Source organism: Canis lupus, chromosome 9 (assembly GCF_011100685.1).
Source record: "Canis lupus familiaris isolate Mischka breed German Shepherd chromosome 9, alternate assembly UU_Cfam_GSD_1.0, whole genome shotgun sequence".
In the NCBI taxonomy this organism is placed as follows: Eukaryota; Metazoa; Chordata; class Mammalia; order Carnivora; family Canidae; genus Canis; species Canis lupus.
In genome coordinates, this window is record NC_049230.1 from 49,893,303 (window position 1) to 49,915,146 (window position 21,844).

General features: G+C 57.3%; 1 protein-coding gene across 1 annotated transcript in view; it reads left to right on the forward strand.

Moving 5' to 3' along the window:
- Positions 1-1,697: 1,697 nt before the first annotated feature.
- The window catches only part of ADAMTS13 (ADAM metallopeptidase with thrombospondin type 1 motif 13), a 28,186-nt gene continuing 8,039 nt past the window's right edge, over positions 1,698-21,844 (forward strand). The window contains 22 exon segments of the mRNA NM_001242712.1: positions 1,698-1,903; positions 2,234-2,300; positions 3,346-3,626; positions 4,472-4,631; positions 5,592-5,767; positions 7,704-7,787; positions 7,934-8,058; positions 8,181-8,327; positions 9,681-9,821; positions 10,453-10,615; positions 11,181-11,285; positions 12,024-12,175; positions 12,295-12,358; positions 13,712-13,838; positions 14,237-14,385; positions 14,750-14,870; positions 15,396-15,476; positions 16,611-16,792; positions 18,496-18,631; positions 18,712-18,841; positions 20,648-20,831; positions 21,481-21,607. Coding sequence (NP_001229641.1) covers positions 1,808-1,903; positions 2,234-2,300; positions 3,346-3,626; positions 4,472-4,631; positions 5,592-5,767; positions 7,704-7,787; positions 7,934-8,058; positions 8,181-8,327; positions 9,681-9,821; positions 10,453-10,615; positions 11,181-11,285; positions 12,024-12,175; positions 12,295-12,358; positions 13,712-13,838; positions 14,237-14,385; positions 14,750-14,870; positions 15,396-15,476; positions 16,611-16,792; positions 18,496-18,631; positions 18,712-18,841; positions 20,648-20,831; positions 21,481-21,607 — 2,998 coding nt within the window. The 5' untranslated portion in view covers positions 1,698-1,807.

Below are 21,844 nucleotides of genomic sequence, written 5' to 3' on the forward strand. Positions count from 1 at the left end.
GGGCCAGTCTAATCTGATTACAGAGCTTCCCAGGCTGCCGGGAAGTGTTTGGACATCTTAAGGGCAAGGGGAAGCCATCGATTGCTTTAGAGCTGGGGGGTGATGCAGTCTGACTTGAGTTCTTTAGAGAACACTGGCACTGTGAGAAGTGGAATGGGGAGGGCGTGTGAGAGAGAGAAAAAACAAGCATGCATGCAGGGAGGCCAGGCAGGAGCCAATGACCCATGCCCAGGGCCCCGGTGATGAGCTTGGATTAGGGCAATGTGTCCATCTGGGTCTCCAAGGAGCAGTCAAAGAGATGGTCAGGAACGCATGGCATAAATTGGGATGGTGTACCTGGGAAAGGTGAAGGAAGAAGTGCAGGATGGGCAGGGAGAGCCTCAGGCAATCATGAAGATCCGGCCTGAGAAAGGAAAGCAGACTGGCCCAGGATGGAATCCTGCAGCTCCCGCCCCCAGCTAACAGAGGACAAGGAGGCAGGAAACCTGCACAATCCCCCTGCCAGCTGCCAGCTGGGTTTTGGGTGAGGGGGTGTCCTGGAGGTGTAAGGGAGCATGAAGAGTGTGACCAGGAACCTTCCAGAAAGTGAAATGGGCTGCCAGGCGATCTGTGATGCTGAGGGGAGCGTGGTGCCACCTCACCTGGTTCTGTGACTGTCTTTCAGGGGAGCAGACACAGAATAGTAGCTGAGAGGAAGGAAGTAAGACAGAGGAGTGTTTGTAGGACGTGAGTATAGAGGGGGACCCAGAATCTGCACTGGGTGAGAAGGGTGAAATGAAACACAGTACTTACATCGAGGGGTTTTTAAATGGAGCCGGGAGGGGATCCCTGGGTGGCTCAGCGGTTTAGCGCCTGCCTTCAGCCCAGAGCATGATCCTGGAGTCCTGGGATCAAGTCCCACATCAGGCTCCCTGCATGGAGCCTGCAACTCTGCCTCTCTCATGAATAAATAAAGTCTTTTTAAAAAATAAATAAATGGAACTGGGAGTCCATGAAGGAGATGGGCCACATGCACATCTTCCCCATTCTCACCAGTGGAACTGTGAACTTTTGGACTGGGCCAAAGTGCAAATGCTGCAGGGACCTACAGGGACCTATCCTGACCACTTACAACCATCCTACGGTGGGTGGAAGACTGCTCACTGAGGGCCTTAGTCGAGATTTATAACATAAAGGTTTCCCATCTGTTGCCAACACCAATACAAAATCCTCTGTAAGCAGTGTACACAGCCGGCCTATTTTTGCTGTGAATGCTCCCGAGTTTTGCTCCCTAGTGGGGCACTGTTTGGATTGTGATTCAAATCTCTGTGCTCTGAACTGCAATTGTTGGATCCCAGATAAAGGTGCTTGTGTAATTGTTGCCTCCCGACAACAATTTTAGATCGACAAAGGGAATAAGTAGTGGAATGCAGGACGGATCAGGGGTGTCAGTGGAAGAGCAGTTTGTCAGAGGCTGGAATGTACAGCCTCTCAGTCAGGGGACAGTAACCCAGCCCCAGTTACAGAATCACACCTGAACTCACTTCTGCAAGATCCCTGGTCCAGCGCCGTCACCTCCTGGCCGTGCTGCCTGGCCCAGCCCCGTCGTTGGGGTAGAGGGTGGGGGTAGGATCTGGTGCTCTGGACCAAGGAGTACAAGAGCTTGCAGGCTGCCCACTCTTTGGCCCCTGCCCTGGGAGGAAGCTCCCAAGAGTAAACACAGCCTCCTCTCCCCGCCCACTGCCCCGTGGGGTCTACCACACTCCACCCCAGCCAGATTTCCAGTCAAAAGGCTCTCTCCCTCTGCTCCAGGCTGGCTTTCCTGAGGATGAGGGAGCCTCGCCCCTGGGGGAGATGTGTGGGGGCAATTCTCACATCTGTCTTCTTTCTCCTGGGCTGCTGGGGACTCTCCGATTTCCAGCAGGTGGGTGAGTCTGCAGGAGCCCTGGGGCTCTTCTGGGTGCTGAAGGAGGGTGACTGGGGAGGGAGGGGGCTGCCTAAGCAGCCTTTGGGCAGAGTGGGGGTGTTCTTCCAGCTTCGGGGTGTGCACTGGTGGGGGGAAAGATCTGAGGGGGGAAGATCTGAGCTTGGGATTCCAGGGGATGAAGTGTGCTTGCTGCTGAAGGAATGGGCTTCTCAATGTGTCCCCTGCAACCGCCATGTCAATTCCTTGCTTCTCTCGTCTGCTTGCCTTGCCTCTCTCACTCCCTCTTCCTCTCCCTCTCCCTCTTCTCTTGTCCTTTTGGTCTTGCAGCAATTTCTTCAGGCTTTGGACCCGGAGGAAGTGACTTCTTATTTTGGCCCTGAAGCTACCCTAAAAGGTACGTGTCCTAGTCTTCTTAGCAGGGGGTGCTCCCCAGAGCCTGCAGGGCATGTCCTCCTGGAGTCTGGGCTCTGCTGGGAGGAGGTCCAAGGGGCTGCCATCATTCCTGCTAATTAGCTCCCGGCTTCTGCCAAGGCCATAGAATCTGGTCCTGGTATTCTGACCCCAAGCTTCTGCTCAATATCTCAAGGAAATGGTCACTAATTAGCTGGTCCCTTTTACCCTGGGGCCTCCCGCAGGCTGGCGGAGCTGCAGGAGCTCTGGAGGTTTCTGGTCATGGATGGAAATATTTATCCCTTCTGTGAGAAACAAGATAGGCGCTGGCTCAGGCTCCAGCCAGAGCCTCTCTGTCGTTCTCGGCCCTGTCTCTGGGCTACTGTGGGGTGCCCGCCCCCTTCTCCAAGTTGGGCCACTGATCTAAAGGCTGCGGGGAACCAGAGGTGGGGGTGGGGCTCGTGATTAGGGTGGAGAGAAATAAGGGGTGTCCCGCTTGTGACTGAATTCTCTGTAGCCTGGGCCAAAGGCAAACAGAGCCCCTCTTGTGGCTGCCTAGGTGTGGAGGGTGGGGACTGGACACTGTTATCAGGACCCCAGGTCCCTGCAGCTGTGCCCTTCCTGGGGCCTGGTGTCCCTAACGCCTCCGGGGGGCTACTTAGGAGTGAGGCACATGGTGGAGAAGGATGGTGAGGCTGGCCTCGGGCGCTTGCTGTTCATAGAGGCCACAGAGGCTGTGCTCGTACCTGCTTTGCCTGTTAGGGTTCATGCCACCATTGGTGAAAGCCTGTCATGGGGTGAGGCTAGGGCACTGAACGCCGGTCTTCCCCTAGGGGTGAGGCCCAGATTGGAGAGGCAACTTGCAGTCTACCACCCTGCAAGCTGGGAGGAGTTGGATTTGAACTCAGGCTGCCCCCTCTCTCCCTGGGCTTCCAGGCCAGCCCTCATGCCCACTCACCAAAGGGGAATGAACTGGGGCCTCCTGTCCCAGGCAGGAAGACCCAGAGGGCTCAGCAGGGTTGGGCCAGGCAGCTTCCTCTCTCCTGCAGCACCCCCATTTGACGTGGCCCCGCTCAGCTGCATCTGTGAAGATGGAACCGGGGTACCTCCCTGCCGGGCCCTGAGCTGCTCCCTGCACATCTGGGGACAGCTCTTCACCATCTCCTTCCCGCCTGAATGGAGCCTCTTTACCACCTCCTTCACCAGTGAGCTCGTCCTGAACGCCTCCCTCCAGCTCCTGAGGCGGCTGCCCCATCTCTGCTTCTTGGGGGGCCGCCCCCTGCTGCCCCTGGGGGCCGCGGCCAGGGTCACTTACTGCTCAGGCCACTTGGTGAGCACCAGGGCAAGACCACACTGAGGTTGGGCTTGGTGGTTACCCCGTGGTGTGAACAGGCCCTCCATCCGAAGGTGTGAGAGGACAACAACATCAGGTCTTTGCCACATGCCAGGCCCTGCAAAGGCATGTTCCGTCGAGGCTCAGGAGAGCTGTCTGGGTTCCCCAAGACCACCGGGCTGGCAGGGGGTGCAGAGCCAGGTGCGAATACAGGGGACTATGGGATGGGAAGAACCAGGCCCTGGCAGTCATCCACATGGCCATGGACCAGTCACTCCATTGGATCTCAGGGCCTCCACTGAGAAATGACGAGCTATCCTGGGTTGTCGAGAGGACTGGTGTCAAGTGTCCATGTAAATTTGTCACCATGTATCAGTCAAGCTAGACCCATCCACGTCATTCTGGGGAAAGCCCAATGCCCCTCCGTGGTTACTGCCTTGGGTGGCCCAGCATGGGCTGGGACACGTGCTACTCGGGATCAGGCTGCCGACTGCTGTGCTGTTCATTAGCACGGGCCTCGCTAGTCCTTGAGACCCCCTCTTGTGTCTGTACACGTGGAATCCCACCGGTGTCTTTACCAGGCCTACACCTTGGGGCCCAGAGGCCAGGACGTGAGGGAGGCCTGGAGAGTGGGCAGTGGGGGGCTGGTGGCAGGTGGAAGCAGTAGGCACAGCCCCAGCAAGGCATGGATCCCTAGCTGTCCCACAGGGATGGGCCTGGGGACGTCACACTTGGAGAGAGCTCAGGGCAGGTCTGTGGGCCCAGGGCTGTCACGTCCCTGGGAGGCTCTGTCCTGAAGTGGAGCACGTGGGCTCCATGCCAGGCTGCTCTCTCTTCTCTAGGAGGGTGACATCCTGGTGGGTGCAGACCTGTTCTACATCCAGCCAGTGAAGATGCAGCACCGGGAGCTGGTGCCACCCTGGGCTCTTGCCCAGCCCCACCTGATCCACAGGCCTTTCCCCAAGGCCCCCACGGCCCCCGAGGCCCTTAACACCATCCGAGGTACAGCTCCTGGGAGAGAGAGGGTAGTGCTGCCCTTGGGGACAGCCCTGGGAGATGGCCAGCTCTCCCCAATGCCCAGGTGGCCACAATCCTGACTGAACCATCTCCTTCAGGATGCTGGGAGCGGGTAGGCCAGGGGAGCACATGGCCGGTCATCAGCCATGCCACCCACTGTCTACTTGGTGGCCAGGTAGATGTACGGACAGCTCTTCATAGTTTACAAAGCACATTCATGGACACGTGTGGTTGGCAGGAAACCGCTTATTGGCGTTAGTTACTAGTACAGATGGGACCATGGAGTGGCTGCTCAGTGCTGATATGGTGGTGCCAGGGCATGACCAGGATTGGAGCTGGTAGCTGCTGCCTCCCAGGCCCACTCGTCCAGTACCCAGGTGCAGGCAGGGTAGTGGCTTGGACTCTCCTTGTCATCTTGGAATGACCCTGTTCTGCTCTCCAGCGTGTGCCCAGAGAGATGTCAGAACCAGGGCCTGGGGCTTTGGGGAACCCAAAGGACAAAAAGGCCACCCAAGAGCTACCTCCTTGGGCCCTGCACTGCCACCTGGCCCTTCCAGATGCTCCGGAATACCTAGTCACTAATGGGATCTGGCCCTTGGGGCGGGGTGGAAACCAAGACCGGCAGCAGCTTGGACCAGCCACCACTGGTCATAAGACTCACAACAGACAATGACTTCTGGGAAAGTAAGCTTGGGACCCTCAATCCTCCTGAGGAGCCAGGAGGCCAGCTCCTGGAGGCACAGCATAGGCCCACTCACTGGGTGCTCCCCCGCCTGGGAGGCAGGTATTCCCTGCTCCCTACGTTCCGCATGAGAAAGCTGGGGATCGCGCCCCCTGACTCCCTAAACCCATGGTGGAAAATGGCAGGGACAGGACTCACATGGTGTCTCCAAGCCCAGAAAGATCTGGCCATGGGGCCAAAGCCACGGATTATCTGTTTTCTAGAAGCTTCGCTGTCAGCCCCGCTTCCTCCCTCACCAGGCCGTCCTCGGTCCCCTCGCCTCCGGAGATGGGTTGCTGAGAGTGTCTTACACCTGGAGCTGCTGGTGGCCGTGGGCCCCGACGTCTATCAGGCTCACCAGGAGGACACTGAGCGTTATGTGCTCACTAACCTCAACATGGTGAGTGTTCCTTGGGCAGGGGACTCCATGCATGGTGCTGACCATGAGGAGTAGAGTGCGGGAGCCTCTGCACATAGCACGCCACACCGGGGACTTGGGGCAGAATGGGAGTGGCCCAGCTTACGTGGTGGTTTGAACTCCTGTTGAACTCCAGTGTAAACCTAAGGCTGGGGTCATGCTTGGGGCCCAGGGCCTTGGGGTACAAGGGGTGTGGTCTGCCCTTTGGTTCCTCCTCCCCTCCCTTACTTGGAGTGGAGGTGGGTGAGGTCCCGGGTCCCCTCCTGGCTCCCTAGTGCACCCCACAGCCTCTTGCTACCTGGGTCTCTTCTCTCTGGGGGACTCTCAAGTCTGGCCTCTGTCCTGAAGTCCATTTGCTCCCCAGGAACCTCAGCCAGCACTGCCCTGGCACCAGCAGGGGTGCCCCACACTGGCCTCTCCCAGTTCCCTTTCCCTTGGGCACCCCCATTGCTGTTGGCCTCTCCTTCATTTGGCTCCTAGGGGTGAAGGTGGGATGAGAAGTATGATTCCCACTGGTGGGCATCGAGAGACAGAGTCAGCAAAGAAACAGGTGTCTCCATAATCAAATGCTCACGTGTAACATACTGTGATGTAAGGGACTACATGAGAGCCCATGCCTGCAGCTAGGCACGCACGTGTGACACGCACACACAGTGACTGCCCTAGGCTGCCAGGTAAGCTTCCACAGTGTCAGGAGCTTAATACCAACACTGCATGGAGAGTGCCACCTTCTTGGAAGCTGGCCCCGGAGGCAGGCTGCCCCCAAGAATGTGGGGTACTTAGCCCCGCATTGTGCCCAGTCTTGGGTATGTCCACCTATTTTGGGCCAAAGGAAAAGTCCCCCCAGGCTCAGAGCCCCAGGCCATCCACGCCGCCTCCCCCCCCGCCCCCCGCGTCCCTATGTGTTCTCTGGGTCCCAGGGTCATACCCACATGGTCCTGCGGCCTCTCAGACCCAGCCCAAGTCCACAATAAGCCTGCTCAGGTGTCTGCCTGCAGCCCCAGAGGTGAAACACATTTCCTTTGAGCCCCTTAAAATCTGTTTTTGAGTATTAGGGGTGCTACCACCTCCAATATGCTGACATCTCATAATGGAGCCATACTCTTCTCTGGTCATTTGATGTGTCATGTGAGGATCTAGGATGGTGGTAGATACCAGACTGGCTCCTCGGTAATGGCCGTTGTCATGACCGGACACCCACCTTTGCCAGCTGTGCTGTTCCTAAGTCTGCCAAGACCACAGGAGGCTTTCCCTCCATTTTACAGATTATGAACCTGAGCTTCCCCAGTCAGTTAGTAGGATCCTGGGCGTACAGGTGGGAAGCAGAAGAGCTGGGATTCAGGCCCACTGAGGCTGGGGACAGCAGAGTGCTCTCTTGGACACCATGTGTAATTCAGAGGACAAGCTGGTGCCAACAACCACACTACACGTTGGCCACGATTGGCATCTTGACACATGTGCCGAGAGAGAGCCAGGAGGCTCGCTGTGGGGGAGTCTTCTCTCTGGGGTCCCCAGGAAAGGCCTTGTGGAGGGCAGGGAGGCCCTCATGCTGCCTCATGGAGATGCAGAGGTGGAGAGAAGGGTGTTTTGAGTGGGTGATCAGAAATGAGAAGGGAGAGGGCAAATCTGGTGAGAGAGAAGCAATGTTGGAGTGGAATATTCTAGGCTAATAACAGTTATTTGCATCCCGTTGTTTCAGGTTTTTCTTCCTAGTGTTGGCTGGCTTTCTTGAGTCACGAGCAAGGGGAGGACCAGAGCCCATCTGCCCACCCCTGTGGCTGGCTCCCAGCCCAAGGACTAGCCTTTCCCCCCCGTGCTGATGGAGCATCTTCTGTGGGCCCAGCTCTCTCTGCCCCCCCACCCCCAGCTAGGCCACACGAGCCCACATGAGTCACCTCTCCCTCCTGCTCTCCCACAGGGGTCAGAGCTGCTGAGGGACCCATCCCTGGGGGCTCAGTTCCAAGTGCATCTGGTGAAAATGGTCATTCTGACCCAGCCCGAGGTAGGCATCAAGCTGGAAAACCCATTTCTATCCTCTTTACCTCTTCCCGTGGGTCTCCCCCTCTGTAGCATGCACAGTAACAGGGCTGTGGTAAGGACCCCGTTGGGTGCAGTTCCCATAAACATGGACTTTATACTGATCCCCAGGATGCTCCGAACATCACGGCCAACATCACGGCATCACTGCTGAGTGTCTGTGAGTGGAGCAGGACAGTCAACCCTGAGGACGACACAGATCCTGGCCATGCCGACCTGGTCCTCTACATCACCAGGTAGCTGAGCTCCCCAGTGGCCCACCAGCCTGCTGGGGGAGCTGCACCCTTTCTCTGCAGAGGCTGCCTGGCAGCAGGCAGGGACCTCAGCATCACCCAAGTGTCTGTTCTCTCTTCCCAAGATTTGACCTGGAGTTGCCTGATGGTAACCGGCAGGTTCGGGGAGTCACCCAGCTGGGGGGTGCTTGCTCATCTTCCTGGAGCTGCGTCATCACTGAGGATACTGGCTTTGACCTGGGGGTCACCATCGCTCATGAGATTGGTCACAGGTAGGCATCTTGCCCTCTAGGCTGAGGCCCAGGAGCTGACCGGGGTTCTCAGGAGGGAATGTCGAGGCTGGCAGTGGGCCCTGGAAGAGTGTGCTGGAAGGAACCTGTACCTTGGCCCCGGTGGACTTGGGGCTGGGAGTGGGGGACAAGAGCTGGGAAATCTGATACCTCTTGATTAAAAAACTTTTTCACCCTAAGATAAGCAAACTTAGCAATTAGAAAATAAGTTTTCTAGAAAATTCAGGTAAAGAAAAAGCAGGCTGTCAAAATTATCCCAGGTCCTACCGCTTAGAGGTAACATCTGTTCACAGTTTATGTTTAATTTTAGTCATTTCTTACCCACACGCATAATTTTTTATTTGTAAAATTGGGATTATACCGTAAATTGTTTTGTTACTGTTTTTTTTTTTTTTAATGGAACGCTACATCCCAAACACTTTTTCCCCGGATCTTTTATAATTTTTTGTATGAGCTGTAATTTAGTTAATCCCCTGTTGTTGGCTTTTTAGGTTGTTTACAAATCTTTCCTGTTATGAACATCCTGCATTCTGTAGGCAAATCTTTGTTCCTGTCTATTGTCATTTACCTAAAGTGGCGAGCTTCTTTTATGATTTTTAGTCTTTTCATTATGACAGTAACACCTGTTTGCTGTAGAAAGTCAGACAGCACAGAAACCCATAAAGTAAAAAGTGAGTCTATGCTCCTTGCCCAATGGCCCCCACCTGCCCCCAGGCCTTGCAGCCTTTCTGAGTTCTGCTGTGGAAGCCCCACATCCCCATCTCTGTGGGTGGCCCAGGTGCCCAGCGAGGCTGGGGTCCTCACCCCCATATCAGTTCACAACAGCTCTACATTTACAATGACTTCTGCACCTGGACATGACCCCCCGCACACAGTGCCTTCATTCGCCTGGTTTGGAGGGAAAAGAAGGTTTTGAAAACCACTGCCTTCCACTGGGATTGGAAACAATGGCCAAAGGCCTGCACATTTTCTCGATTTTTTTTGTCAACCTCTCTATACAGGCAGTGGATGAATTTTCCTACTCTGAGTGGCCACCAATCAAAAAGTCATCACTGGCAGCCCCGCCCCCCAGGGCCCCTTCTTGTAACACCACAGATTAGCTTGGTCTCAATGTTTTTAAAACGTTTCAGTATTTATTGGCCCAAAGAGGCAGGAGCTCCCTGGCTGACCCAGCGCTCTCTCCGGTGGGAAACTGAAGCAGGGCTCTCTGGTGGCAGGATCAGGATGCCCTTTGGTCCGAAAACACCCGGCCTCTCTGCCGGCCAAAGGATTAGTCAGACCTGAACTGGGTGGGGGGGCCGTGAGGAGACCCTCAGTGTTGCCTTCTGCGCACAGCCTGGGCCTGGAGCACGACGGCGCGGCTGGCAGCGGCTGCAAGCCCAGCGGCCATGTGATGGGCTCCCAGGACCGAGCGGCCGCCCGTGGGGACCTCTCGTGGTCTGCCTGCAGCCGCCAGCAACTGCTGCATCTGCTCAGGTAGCTGCATCCCTCACCCCACCCCCATCTATATCAGGGGGCACCCCTGCTTGTCCCTCAGACCCACCCTCCATCTGCCCCAGCCCTGCCCAGCCCTGCCCAGCCCTCTGTTCAGTCCCATGGTGTCCCGCGCCCCCTCCCCAGAGGCCCCCATCACTGCTCCGGGGCAGCCTCCATCCTCCCTGGTGCCCTCGCATCCACCCTTCCATCTGCCCCTCCACGTGTGCGCCCGTCCCTGCATCCATACCTCCCCACGCAGGCTCCCTGGTTCCCTCCCACCCCTACGCACCCCCTCTTCCATCCCACCCGCTTCTGTGCCCACCCCTCAATTCTACCCCATCCACGCCCATCCCTCCACCCATCCCACCCTTGCATCGACCCCTCGGCCCCACCAGCTTCCCAGTCCAACCTCTGTCAGCCGTGTCCTCCTCTGGCTGCATCGCACGGGGTCTGCTTCACCCCCACCGGCTCCGGCCCCCACCTGCTCCGCTCCCACCTCCCCTTCTCGTGGGCTCTGGCCTCAGGGCGGGTCCGCGCGCTGAGGACTCCCCTCCCCACCTGCCGGCTCCTCGTCCCACGTCCCACTCCCGCCCCGTGTCCACTGGGGGCCTGAGCAGGGGCCTTGTCACAGCGCAGGACGGTTGCGCTGCCTGGGGGACCTGCCAGAGCCACAGGCTGGGGCCTCCGGGCGCCTTCCCCAGGCACAGCCTGGCCTCCTGTACAGCACGGACGAGCAGTGCCGCGTCGCCTTCGGCGCTGGGGCAGTGGCCTGCACCTTCACCAGGGAGCATCTCGTGAGTCCCGCCCCCCCACTGTGCACAACCCTCTGACCCTGCCCTGCTCCCTCTACCTGGGCCTGTCCGCCCCGCAGTCCAGCTCATGCCCCGCTGTGCACTGAGTGAAGTGAGCACCCGCTGTGCCAGGCTGTCGGGGGCCCTTCTTCTTATATTTTTTTTGTAAGATTTTATGTATTTTTTCATGAGAGACATAGAGAGGCAGAGAAGCAGGCAGAGGCAGTCCTTCGATGGGGGACTCCATCTGAGGACCTCGAGATCATGCCCTGAGCCCAAGGCAGATGCTCAACCACTGAGCCACCCAGGTTCCCTATATATTAACGATACACATTAGAATATCTTCTTTGACCTAAAAGATATTTTTTTCTTTGGATAAAATAACTGAAACCATATTTGTGAGCCCATAAAATGACTGTGGGCCCTGGTCATGTCCCTGTTCTATGGAGTATGCCGTGCCCATTCTCCCTGGCCCCTGTGCCCACGGGACCCCGTATGTGTCACTGTGTCCTGTGGTGTGTGGGGAACCATTAAGACTGGACGCTGAACAGGCTGTCCCCCCTCCTAGGACATGTGCCAGGCTCTGTCCTGCCACACGGATCCCCTGGACCAAAGCAGCTGTAGCCGCCTCCTCATCCCTCTTCTGGATGGGACAGAGTGCGGTGTGCAGAAGGTCAGAGCAGGGAATGAAGAGATGCCAGAGTGTGTGCGTGTGTGTGTGCATGTGTGTGTGTGTGTGAGAGAGAGAGAATGAGAGAGAGAGAGTGCATGCACATGCACACGGGCAGCCTGCATTCCCAGGGCAGAGGACCTTGGTCACCTGGTCAGGAGAGATGGGCTGCAGGATGCCCTGTGTATCCGGTGACTTTTGGACGATGGGATGTGTTTTCTAGGTCCATGGGACCTACAAAAACTGACAAAGGGCTTGCTGATAACTCTGCTGAGGCGTATGGGGGGTCCAGAGCCACAGCCAGCGTGTATTGAATGCCCTGCCCCTCCCCGCACAATTGTTGAGTCTCTTTCCCCCTTTCCCTGGGTCTGGAGACGGGGCTTGTGCTGTCACCCCTGTACCACAGAGGAGATGAAGGCTTTGAGTGACAGTGATAGCCTGGCCCAGCTCCCTAACCCAGACTCCCTCTCTGGCCATACCAGGCACTCACCTCCCTCTACCCTACAGACCTAAGTGACTCCGCCTTTCCCCTCTGTGGGGCATGGCCAGACCCTTCCTGGGTCCTACAGCCTGGGCATTGTCCTCTTCCATCTAGTACTGTCTCCTGAGCAGGATGGGGGTGGGGGGTGCCTGCACATGTGCTTGCCTATGTGGGTGTGGGTGCCTTGTGTGTGTGGTACCATGTGGTTATGGGGGATGTGGGGTGCCCTGAGTATGGGATGGTGTGTCCTTCTCTTACAGTGGTGCTCCAAGGGTCACTGCCGCTCCCTGGCAGAGCTGAGCCCAGTGGGGGTGGTGCATGGGCAGTGGTCTAGCTGGGGTCCCCCCAGCCTTTGCTCCCGCTCCTGCGGAGGAGGTGTGGTCACCAGGAGGCGGCACTGCAACAACCCCAGGTACATGTGGAGGGAGCACTGCCCTTCAGGTCTGGGAGGGGATGGAGCCTGCTCCACATTCCCTGGTTGGGAGGGCAGTGGCTCACCTGTCACCCCTCATGTCTTGTGGACGTTTTCAGGCCTGCCTTTGGAGGGCGTGTGTGCGTGGGTGCTGACCTCCAGGCGGAGATGTGCAACACCCAGGTAGGCCTTCCCTTGGGGCAGGACGAGAGGCTCAGGTGGGCAGCGCTGGGCCCTGGAATCAGGAAGGATCCCAAAAGATCAGGGCAGCTGAATTTGTGGTTCACACCAGGGCACTTTTGAGATTTGGGGGTGCTGCTCCACCTCCCCTGGGACCACGGTGCGTACTCTAGGACTTCCCTCCCCTCCAGGACCTCCTGAAACCATTCTTTCAGTTCCAAATGCTGGTGAAATCTACATCATATAAAACCATTTAAAAGTATGGGATCCAGGGACATTTGGTACATTTACAGTGTGATGTGACCACCACCTCTATCAAGTTCCAGAGCATTTCCATGACCCCGAAGCAGAACCCCAGACCCATTAGCAGTCCCTGACCCTGACATCCTCCAGCTCCTGGCAACTACCGATCCCTGCCTCTGGATTTGCCTGTCCTGGACATTTCATAGACATGGAACCCCACAATATGTGGTCTTTTGTGACTGGCTTCTTTCACTCCGTGTCATGTCCTCCAGGGTCACCCGTGTCATAGCCGGTGTGAGAAGTTCACTCCTTATTAGGGCTGACTAGGGCTATATTCCATCGTATGGATGGACCACATATTATCTGTTCATCTGTTGACAGACATTTTGGGCCATCTTGACGTTTTGGGCCATCTCCACCTTTTGGTTATTGAGAATCATGCTGCTCTGAACATGTGTATATGCACACTCGAGTACCAGTTTTTATTTCCTTTGTAATGCACCTAAAAGTGGAGTCATTAGATCACATGGTATTTCTACACCCAGTCCTTTGAGGAACCTGCCAGCCATCCTTCACAGCAGCTGAGCCATTTGGCTTTCCCACCTGCAGTGTGCAAGGGTTCCACTTTCTCTCCATCCTCTCTATCCCTGTGGTCCGTGGTTTTGATCATGGCCATCGTCCTGGGCACCAACTGCTAGAATGGTGCCTGTGACACTTAGTTAAGATGTGCACCTGGTGAGAGACCTTCCCTCCCGCCTTCAGGCAGACCCAGCGCCTCCCCAGACACAGAGGGCCGAGTTCTCACCTGGAGCACAGGCTTGGGGGAGGGAATGAGCGAGTAGGGCTCTTTACCTCTTTGTTGCCGAGTGGCAGTTCCTGCCCTGTGTCCTTGCAGATTCTTCTGGATCCTCCCATCAGCAGAGGAAGGCTCTGGCCTCCCCCACTTTACAGAGCAGGGAACCGAAGTGTAGCCAGGAGCTGGGCTCCAATCCACATTTTGATCTTGTGCTGCAGGGTGCCTTGCTGTCCCCAGGGGCAGAGGCCCCTGTCCTAGGTCCCCTGCCCCCATCCCAGGGCCCCTCCTGTGCCTGTCCTCTGCCTCCTCCCGGCCAGGCCTGTGAGAAGACCCAGCTGGAGTTCATGTCTGAGCAGTGCTCGCAGACGGACAGGAAACCGCTCTACCTGACCCCGGGGAATGCCTCCTTCTACCGCTGGGGCTCCGCTGAGCAGTACAGTCAAGGTGGGACTGACCACCATTACCCCGATGCTGTAGATGGCAGGGCTGTGCTCAGGCTCTGCATCAGTCGAGTCACATCCTGGCAAGGCTCCTGGCTAACAGGCCTGAGTCTTGGTTTTCCCATCTGTAAAAATGGAAATGAGAGCAGGGCCTCCCTGCTTGGCTGTTTAGGGTTCAGTGAGATGATCCCCGGGCAGCACCAAGGGTGCTCCTTGGTTTATAACTCAGTAACAATCACTATGTCCTCAGGAGGCAGGACCCTTGCCCCCAACCCAAAGGATGAAGACAGATAGCCCTGGCAGGGAGGTGGGCCTACCTGGGTCATGCCTTGCAGGGTTGCCGCCTTCCCCCTACTCCCTGTCCCCCTCATGCCAGGGTTCCCTGTCCCTCTGCCTTCCCAGGGGATGCCCTGTGCAGACACATGTGCCGGGCCATTGGCGAGGCCTTCATTGTGAGGCGTGGGGAAAGTTTCCTAGATGGGACCCGGTGTGTGCCAAGTGGTCAGCGGGAGGACGGGACCCTGAGCTTGTGCATGTTGGGCAGCTGCAAGGTAGGTGCGTGTGGGCAGCAGAGGTGCCCTCCCATCTAGGGTGGCCCTGAGGCCAGTCACCTCAAAAGCCAGATGCTGAAGGGCTCCGAGGGGGCCAGTGTGCAGGGGCTGGCCCCCCATGAAGCTGCAGCAGTCTGCACGGGGTGATGCCAGGGTGCTGGACTGACCTTGGAGTCATCTGGGTGTTAAGACCCCTGCCATGACCTTGGGTGAGTCACACCTGCTTCCTGCATCCGTGTCAGATGCTTGTAAAATGCCTCTAATTTGTGGTGTGATTCCCAGAGCCTCAGAGCTATGGGGTGAGTGGGCCAGCACCCTCCAATGACACCTGCCTGGGTGTCACCTGCCACTGCTCTTTGCACAGACATTCGGCTGTGATGGCAGGATGGACTCCCAACAGGTGCGAGACGTGTGCCAGGTGTGCGGAGGGGACAACAGCACTTGCAGCCCACAGAACGGCTCTTTCACAGCTGGAAGGGCCAGAGGTAGGGGCTGCCCTAGGGATGGATGGCCAGGCTCCTCCCAGCCTCTAAAATCACCTGCAGCCCAGAGCCTCGACACTGAGCCCTCATGGCTCACAGTAGCTGTGATGCAGATAAAGCCCAGACACTGGGCAGTCTGCGGTCAGCTGGCCTCTCCATTCCTCCCCAAGGAATCCCATCAGAAGGGATATTATACTTCGGTAACCCTTGACTTTGATCCATTTATAAAAGAAGTCAACTCATTTGCCAAGTAGGCGCTTAGATGGTCAGCCAAGGAGTGGAGTCCCACCTGCTGAGCCCTTGGATTCAGTCCTTCCTCCTGGCCAGGGCACACCCTGGAAGCTGACCGTCCCCCCAGCTTTGATTACCCCCCACCCCCGACCCATGACAGGAGACTGTCTACTGCTCAAGGTGGTCCTGTTGTTAGCTTTTGGTGTTGAGGCACTGCTTCCTGGGCATCTGACATTTGCTCCCTTTCACTGTGATGTCAGTGATCTGAGACCACCCACCATGTCTGCTTCCATCTAGAATATGTCACGTTCTTGACAGTTACCCGCAACCTGACCAGTGTACACATCACCAACCGGAGGCCTCTCTTCACACACTTGGGTGAGCTGACCTGAGGACGCTCCCCCAGAGGTAGCCAAACTGAAGTTTATAAAGCACAGTCCCCAAGATGCCCTCACTACTGGTGCCACCTGCAGGTTTAGGGGGTTCCCAACTGCCAGGTTGGGTATGTCACTACCAGGGCCCCCAGAATGCTGAGAGCTTTTATACCCGCACTTATGGCTTATTACAGGGGAAGGAGACAATAAAACAAGCCCAAGCAGGAAATGCCTAGGGCACAGTGTGGGAGGGCTCCATGTCCACCATCCCAAGCATGGCAACGCACACAGAGTATTGCCCACCCGGGGAACTCCCTCAGGCTCAGTGTCCAGTTTTTTTTTTAATATAAAGATTTATTCACTTATTCATGAGAGACAGAGAGAGGCAGAGACATAGGCAGAGGGAGAAGCAGAGAGCCCGATGTGGGACTCGATCCCAGATCCCAGGATCATACTCTGAGCCAAAGGCAGATGCTCAACCGCTGAGCCACCGAGGCTCAGTGTCCAGTTTTGATTAGGACTTTGTTATGCAGACATGAGGCATGACTGATTGATGACTCACGTGGATGGCCTCAGTCTCTAGGTTCACAGATGAGATCAACTCAAAGCTGCTGTCCTAAATCACATATTTAGTCTTTCTGGCTTGGGAAGTCCCCACTGTAAACAAAGACACTCCTATCAAGTGTGACGTTGGTCCCAGGGCAAAGGCCACATCTGTGCTTCTTGATTTCCAGAGGGCGCCTATGCCTGTCCTCTGACTCTGGAGTGGGGGTGCTGGCCCCAGGTCCTTGAGCCCCCAAGCCTGCACATGAACACACTTGGTGAGAGGCAGGTCCACAATGCTCACTAGGTTCTGGACAGAGCCACAGAGCCACTGACATGCGGAAGCCTTCTGAGGGCAGGCGCCTGTGTGCCTATGGGAGGATGTGCCTTGCTTGTTGCGCGGATGGCCTGCGGACTGAGGTGCTAGGCAGACAGGTTCCTTGGGGAGGGCTGGGGCCTGGGGCGAGGAGATTTATCCGACTGTTGCTACCACCCCTTTCCATAAGTCAGGATCTGTTCTGGTGGGTGGCTGGTGCCCACCTGCCACAGCTGTGGAGGGGGTGCTCCCCTGCTCACAGCCTTGCCCCCCCCACAGCGGTGCGGATCCGAGGGCACTACATCGTGGCTGGGAATTCTAGCATCTCTCCCAGCACCACCTACCCCTCCCTCCTGGAGGACAGCCGTGTGGAGTACAGAGTGACCCTCACCAAGGACCGGCTGCCTCACCTGGAGGAGATCTCCATCCGGGGACCCACCCAGGAAGACATGGAGATCCAGGTGACCCAGAGGGCCTAGGGGACCCAGCAGGGCCTCCTCCTGGTATCACCCGCTTATTCATTCAGCAGCCCCTGGAGTTCTGAGGGTGGGTGTGCAGGGGTCAGGGGCTTGCCTGAGGTTGGGCTGTGTGGCTGAGGTCTGAGATGAGCTAATGCTGCTGGGCCAAGCAGGGAGTGGCGTGTGTTGAGGGAAGTGGGTGTGCACAGGGTGGGTAAGTAGGAGGGATAAGGGAAGGGGAGAAGGCTGGAGGGCTTCATGATCTCCAGGGGTTGGGGAGGGAGGCTGGTGAGGGGGCTCTGTGGAGGGTACAGGGGGGATTGGGCCTGTGTCAGCCCTGGCTGAGGGAGGGTGCGGGGAGTGAGACAGTGGGGTGCCCAGATTAGAGACTCTTGTAGCCCAGCAGCTGGAAGCAGGGAAACCCAGAGGTCAGGGGCCAAGGCCTAGAGACTCAGGTAGACTGGACTTTGAATCCTGGCTCTGCAAGAACTTGGGCAAGGGAATTGACTTTTCTGAGTCTCAGTTTTCCCATCTGCAAAATGGGGCTAAGCACACACACATTATGAAGTTATTATAAAGGTTCATTTTTTAAAGATAAGTTGCGTTAGGCATGTGGTGGTGTGTCTGGCACCCTACATGTGCAAGCACCCTGAAAGGTGGCTGCTGCGACAAAAGTCCTCGCTGGCTTAGATCTTGAAAGTACCCGACACTGAGGATGCCCCATCCTAAAGGTGGGAAAGTGAGCCCCCTCCCACCAGAAGTCCTGAGGCAAAGGGACGGGCACAGCAAGGGCCTGACCTGGAAGCTGAATGCTCTCCCAAGCCTCTCTGTCCTCTGCAGAGCATCCTAGGCTCTCAGCCTGACTCTGCCACCACCCTGGACCTCAGGCTTCCTCTGTAGAATGCGCACGAGCTGCTGGCCTGCCTGCTGGGGTTATGGGGTGCATGTGCCAGGCAGTGTTGGCAGCCATTGCTGGTACCAAGGAAACTCTGAGTGGATGTTGACTCTCACTGTTTCTTGGGGACAGAGGTACATGGGAGCACATGCTTTGGGCGCGTCATCTGCACGTGAGCTCCTCTGCACATGTCCCCATGCGTGCTTTGCTGAGGAAGGCACTTGGAGGGAGAGATGGATGTTAGCATGTGTGTAAACAGCCCTGAGGCTCTTGGGGAGGGAGCCAAGTCTCAGTGATCTCTGGTCTAGCCGCCCTAGCCTCTGCCCCCACAGCTGGAGGAGACAGTGGGGCTCCCCCAGAGTCCACCCAGGCCAAAAGGAGCCCCCTGGTGAGCCACTCACTTCTTCCCTGCCTGCCCACGCAGCCCAGTTCAACCACTTCCCTGCCCCCAGGAATGGTTCTCAGGTGGTAGCAGCCAGCTGAGCTGTCTGCATCCTTTGCAGACATGTATGTATAAAATGTATGTATTTGTATGTATAAAAATACACATTCTTGGGCCCCTCCTAGAGCCACTGAATCAGGACCTACCAGGCTGGGCCCGAGAACCCCCATTTTTACAGAGGATGGTGCTGTGTGGCTAGATGAGGCATCGTGGGGGCAGGTGCTGGAAACTTGGAGGCCTCCAGAGCTTAGCCTTCAAGCCTGGCCCCTCTCTGGGGCTGGGCTAGGGGACGGAGCCCAGTGTGACCCTCAGAGCTCCTTCACGGAGCCCACTGGACAAGGACCCGAGCTCTCTGTCTGTCTCGTGAAGGTTTACAGGCGCTACGGGGAGGAGTATGGTGACCTTGCACGCCCAGACATCACCTTCACCTACTTCGAGCCTAAGCAGCCACAGGCCTGGGCCTGGGTCGCCGTGTGGGGGTCCTGCTCGGTGAGCTGTGGGGCAGGTGAGGCCCGGGGCAGGGCTCGCCTGAAGCATGGTTTGCGCCCTGCAGGGAGGTGGCCCAGCCTCCCTCTTCCCTCCCAGGGCGGCGCTGGGTGACCTACAGCTGTCTGGACCAGGCCAGGAACGTGTGGGTGGAGGCTGCCCGGTGCGAAGGGAGCCAGCAGCCAGCAGCGTGGTCAGAGTCCTGCACCCCCAGGCCCTGCCCCCCACAGTGAGTGCTGTTGCGCTAAGCCATGGCCGCTGGGCTCTCACTGGCTACGGAGCCCATGTCACGGGCGCTCAGTGAGGCCACGTCCAGGCATGTTCTCCGTAGTCTTGGATGCTGCCCTGGGAGGTGGGTTATGTCAGTACCCCCATTTTGCAGGTGAGGACATGGAAACTCGGGCAAACACAGGTGACAGCCTAGTGTGACCCATACCTGCTGCACCTCGTCTGTGGGCACATGCTGCAAGGTGGAGGTGACCGCCCTCCCCAGAACGGTTGTGGTGAGGGTCAGAGAGGTGACGGGAAAGTACCTGGCCTGTGCAGCTGGTAGGAGTGTAACGTTAAGAACAAGACTGTCCTTGTTGAGTGCAGAGCTGATGCAGCTACCTGCCAGCACTTTAAAAAGTTGATTGATTGTAGGCTCCACACTGGCTGTGGAGCCCAACATGGGGCTTGAACTCATGACCCTGAGATCAAAACTTGAGCTAAGAGCAAGAGTCTGATGCTGAACTGACTGAGCCACCCAGGTGCCCCTTGCCAACACTTTTATACAGGTGTCCTCTGGCTCAGGTGCAGCTTGGAGATATCTGGAGGGCCCCTGGGCTGAGGTGGCTGTATGTGTGCAGTGTCCAGGCACCTGCAGGGACCTGGGGCCTGGCCCAGCACAGGGAAGTGAGTCAGTTGGATAGATCTGCCTGTCTCTCACCGCCTCCCCCAGGGGATGGAGGCCAACACTCTGTTCCCTTCCTCTGCAGCTGGGCAGCTGAGGACTTTGGTGTGTGCCGGGCCTCCCATGGGGGAGGCTTGCAGGAGAGGGTGGTGCATTGCATGGAGGCCCAGGGCAGCCTCCTGAGGACATTGCCCCCTGCTTGGTGCAGAGTACCGGCCCCACAGCCAGCAGTGCTAGAAACCTGCGACTCTCATCCCTGCCCCAGGAGATGGGTCCGGGGATGCAGGGAGGCAGTGTGCCTGGCAGGGCTTGTCCCTGCACTGAGCCCTACCCTGAGTGTCCCCTCTTCCCAGGACTCTGGCTGGGTCTGGAGTGGCCAGCTTCAGAATCACTATCCAAGAGACCCTGGGCCGGCCATTTCCCTCTCTGAACCCCCTAGTCCCTGCTTAGGAGGGGTTGTGAGGACCAAGTGAAGCCACAAATGTAAAGCAATGTGTCACTTTGCCATTGCTGTCCCCAGGGCACCTCCCATCCCTTCGGTGTCCAAGCTGACAGTGGCTTATTCTGATTTGCCACTAATTGGCTGGGTGACCGGGTCAAGTCCCTTCCCTCCCTGGGCCCCAGTGGGGAGAGGGTTGGCCTAGATCACTGGTGGCACACGCATGGCTTGGGCTCCTTGTCCCTCTCCCATCCTTGGCGGACCTGGGAATCCTCACCCTTTCCCACATAGGCCCACTCCTGCCTCAGGACCCTTCCTGCATCAGCACGGCAGGAAGCCACCACCTGTCAGGGTTGGCACACACGAAACACAGTGGCCATCCCTGATCTGGGTGATCTGATTGTGTTACAGCACCCACTTGGATGCAAGGAGTGGTGGTACTCTCTGGATGGAGGCCCACCTTCCTCTCTGGATGGCAGGAGGATCAAGGCCTGTGTCACTGTCCCTGGGGTGCTGAGTGGAGTGCTGGCAGTAGTTCATCCAGCACTTTAGGGAGCAGCCTCTGGATTTTGTTTCTTTGTGGGGCTTCTCATTGAGCTCTTGGACACCAGGGTGTAGGTTCACTGCCTCCTGTCCCAGGAGTGAAGCTGTACCTACAGCCCAATGAGAGGCAGGGCCTTATGTCTGTCCTGTGCCATCCTTAGGCAGGAGGCATCGGATGCATGCACAACAGCCTGTGGAGCAGACCTGGCATCACAGAATGTGACGTGTGTGCACAGGGTAGCTGGCCTGGAGACACTGGCCACGGCTGGACCCTGCTCCACAGATGAGAAGCTGCCTGCCCTCAAGCCCTGTGTGGCCACGGCATGTCCTCCGGGACAGGGTTATGTGAGTGTCCCGGGCATGAGGGTGACCCAGGCTATTGGGGGTATATCTGGTCAGGAGAATGGGGAGCACTGGTTACCGTAGACCTCCTGGCCAGAGCACAAAGACCGTCCTTCTGCAGTGCTACTGTGTGCAGGATCCCCCTGGTCAGAGGATGGACCTAGGGAAAAAGCACAGGGACTGCTGGGAAGCCCGCCTAGCCTTCCCTCCAGCTGGCAAGCAGGGCCAGGGACCCAGACCTTGTCAGAATGCTGCCAGTTCTCCACTACACAGAGAAACCATGCCACAGTCCCGCCTGTGTCCTGGGGCTTGCAGACAAGGGTACTGGCCAAGCCTGTGTCCTTGAGGCTGGTAGTGATTGCAGAGCCAAGTGTGCCTGCAAATCTGGCTCTTGAGCCCCAGCCTCAGCCCTGCCCCCCCAGCAATAACTCATGCCAGTACAGAGATCTAGGTGGGTAGTGGGGTGAGGACATCCTCTGGTAGCCAGAGCATGCCTCCCTGGAAAGGAGTAGCAGGGAGGGGCAGGCTTTGGGTGTTGGTGACCACATCTGCTCTCTCCTGAAGAGATTGGGTTGGAGGAGGGAGGACCAGGTGCTCAGGGATCTAGAGGGGGCAAGCCGGAATGCACCAGCTTGTTGCTTGTCCCTTGCAGCCAGACCTCCAGTCTCTGGAGGAGGAGAAGGAGGCCACATCCCCATCAGGAAGTGCTGGGCTGAGGGCTCGCACCACACACATGTGGACCCCCCTGGCAGGGCCATGCTCTGCCTCCTGTGGTCAAGGTGAGGTGCCCAGGGCTCATGAGCTCTTCCCTGTCTGCATTTTGCCTGGTTCTAAAAAGCATGTGAATTGGCTTACAGAGAATCCACACTATGGAGGAACATGATGTAATACACGAGGACGTTGGGGCAGAGTAAGGACCACCATGTAAACTTGTTCATTGCTTGGCTGAAAGATAGAAAAGATAACAAAACTCAGCTATTTGTCAAGATCTAGAAAAGCAGCAAGAGAAGGGCCCC